This window comes from Cryptomeria japonica, chromosome 3 (genome assembly GCF_030272615.1).
Source record: "Cryptomeria japonica chromosome 3, Sugi_1.0, whole genome shotgun sequence".
Taxonomy (NCBI): domain Eukaryota; kingdom Viridiplantae; phylum Streptophyta; class Pinopsida; order Cupressales; family Cupressaceae; genus Cryptomeria; species Cryptomeria japonica.
Genome location: NC_081407.1, coordinates 200,663,701 through 200,666,452, shown reverse-complemented (window position 1 = coordinate 200,666,452; position 2,752 = coordinate 200,663,701). Strand labels below are relative to the sequence as shown.

The following is a 2,752-nucleotide window of genomic DNA, read 5'->3' as shown; positions in this document are numbered from 1 at the left end:
CATATTTTTTAAACTAAATATATAAATATTATTTTTAAATGATGTAAGTCACACGTCAATGAGAATAAACAAGTTTATAGTGTGTGCTTCACTACAGTAATGGAAATTAGAAGATGTAGCACACCAATATCAACAATCAGTTAAACCAAAAGTGCTCGAGCGTGGATTTTATCCAAAACTTAAATGAGCACTTCCAAAGTGGGTCTTGATTGTAGGCAACTAAGACAGAAGCGTGCGAGTAGATTGACAAGTGTGATGCTCACAAATGTGGCTCAATCATTACAGGGCACTAAAAAATGGATGTACGTATGAATTGACGCCTTTCAATTAGCTCAAATAATTGTTGTGGGGAGGAGACGGTATCCTGGCAATGAACTCACACCATCATATACTCTTTTTGATAAACTTCACTCAAAAAGCAAAACCAAAGTGGTAGGCCGTGAGGAATCCAGGATAGTGGAGCGACCAAGCACGCAATTACGTTTATGCATTATATATATGATCTCCATCCTTGCAGCTCTAAGCTCATCGATCACTCAATACCTCATTGTGTGGAACTACAATCACAATGGCGAAGTGTGCATGCTCAATCTTTTTCATCTCAGTGCTTTTCCAAATCATCCTTTCTGTGTTGGCCCAAAAGAGCGTGCCAATGTATGTCCTGCGTCATTCATATGGAAGGACGAAGAGCTTAACAAGGACTGCTCTGCGAGAGAATTAGAAAATTCAAGCTTGAGGATCACCCACATTCAAGGAAAATGTTCCCCATTCCGGCTCCCCAATACAACATGGTGGAGTGCGATAATGGAGTCCATCAAAGGCGATGAACATCGCTACCGAGCAATAATGAAAAGAAGCAAAACCCCTATTAGTCCACAAGAAGACGTGGATGTACCGTTAACGCCCCGCTGGAAGGATGGTGGAAATTACATTGTGAAGCTGGGTTTTGGCAAGCCCATTCAAAACTTCTACTTGGAAGTGGACACCGGAAGTGACGTCACCTGGATACCCTGTGTTTCCTGCTCTTCTTGCTTAACTCGCCGTTTCCGCCCATCAAAATCTTCAGCCTACAAATACCTCACCTGCGCATCAAAGCTTTGTCAAGATCTGGGTCTCTGTGGAAATGATAAAAGTATTAACTGCACCGCTACACAGACATACGGGGATCAAACAGAGGTTGGTATGTTGATGTCAACCGAGACTCTCTCTGTGAGCTCGCAGTACGTGAAGGAGTTTGTTTTTGGATGCGCATATTCTGTCAAGGAACCCTTTGTCCAGACCACGCTCGGTTTAGTTGGCTTTGGGAGAGGTTCTCTTAGCTTTGTTTCAGAGACGGCTGCTTTATATGGCAGAACGTTCTCTTATTGCCTTCCTAGCGTTGGGTCCTCTGCATTCACTGGGTCTCTCAGACTGGGGAAAGCCGCTCTTTCTGTTCCGGGCTTAAAGTTCACTCCCCTCTTGTCAAATGCCCAATTTCCTTCTTACTATTTTCTAGGGCTCACTGGAATCTCTGTGGGAAAAGAGCTTGTTTCTATTCCTACTGGAACGCGGAAAGGGACCATCATTAACTCGGGTACTGTTATTAGTCGGCTCGTGAAGCCCGCTTACAGTGCCATGCGAGATTCTTTCCGCCGTCAAATGTCTAATCTCACTCTGGCTCGGCCCTCAGAGCCTTTCGATACGTGCTATAAGGTTCCTAAAAAAGCTGTGAAGTTTCCTGTGATTACATTGCATTTTGGCCATAGTTTGAACTGGACTCTGCCTATGGAGAACACTTTGTTCCCTGCAAATGCTAGGGGTTCGGTCTTGTGCTTGGCTTTTGCTCTTTCTCCCGATGGGGGAGACTCGAACATGGTTTCCATAATTGGGAATTACCAGCAGCAGAACTTCCGCGTAGTGTATGATGTGCCAGGCTCAAGGCTTGGTATTACTCCAGAAATTTGTGATGCTTAGTGCTTGGTGGTTGGTATGTTTTAGTATATGAGTCTTTTAAGAAAAGCATCTTAATGTAATTTTGGTATTGCTTCAAAGAATTGTGATGCTTACTGCTTGGTTGTTTATATGTTTTAGTATGTGAGTCTTTGATAAAAGCATGTTCATGTGTTTGTTTTAGTATGTGTGTCTTTGATAAAAGCATCTTGATGTAACTTTGGTAATGTTTCTGAGAATCGCAATGTTTAGTGCTTGGTTGTTTGTATGTTTTAGTATGTGAGTCTTTAATAAAAGCGTCTTGATGTAACTTTGTTATTGCTCCAGAGAATTGTGATGCTTAGTGCTTGGTTGCTTGTATGTTTTAGTATGTGTCTTCGATACAAGCATCTTGATGTAACTTTGGTATTGCTCCAGAGAATTGTGATGCTTAATGCTTGGTTGCTTGTATGTTCTAGTATGCGACTCTTCAATGAAAACATCTTGATGTAATTTTGGTATTACTCCAGAGAATTGCGATGCCTAGTGATTGGTTGTTTGTATGTTTTAGTTTCTGCCTCTTTGCTAGAAGCATCTTGATGCAACTTTATATTAGTTTTTAGTATCAATGTTACTAACCCATCGTCATTATAAAGATGAGGAAAATTATGATAAGATTGAAAAAGTTGTCTGATATTTGTGGGCCATTGTTGATTTTAGTCTTTTCTTCACACTATTATATTTTTTCAAATAATGAAACACTTTGTGTTAATATAAAAGATATATCAATTTTTAGTATTTACTAATCTATCATTATTATAAAGATAAAGAACTTATTATTAGA

At 40.3% G+C, this 2,752-nt stretch overlaps 1 protein-coding gene across 1 annotated transcript; it reads left to right on the top strand.

Moving 5' to 3' along the window:
- The first annotated feature begins 453 nt into the window (after nucleotides 1–453).
- On the top strand, nucleotides 454–2,432 carry LOC131034239 (aspartyl protease AED3-like). Its single transcript, XM_059218160.1, has one exon. The coding sequence runs from the start codon at nucleotides 499–501 to the stop codon at nucleotides 1,951–1,953; it is 1,455 nt and encodes a 484-aa protein (XP_059074143.1). The 5' UTR covers nucleotides 454–498; the 3' UTR covers nucleotides 1,954–2,432.
- Nucleotides 2,433–2,752: the final 320 nt, after the last annotated feature.

Coding starts and splice junctions, on each gene's coding strand:
- LOC131034239 (XM_059218160.1), top strand. CDS start 499: ATGATCTCCATCCTTGCAGCTCTAAGCTCATCGATCACTCAATACCTC.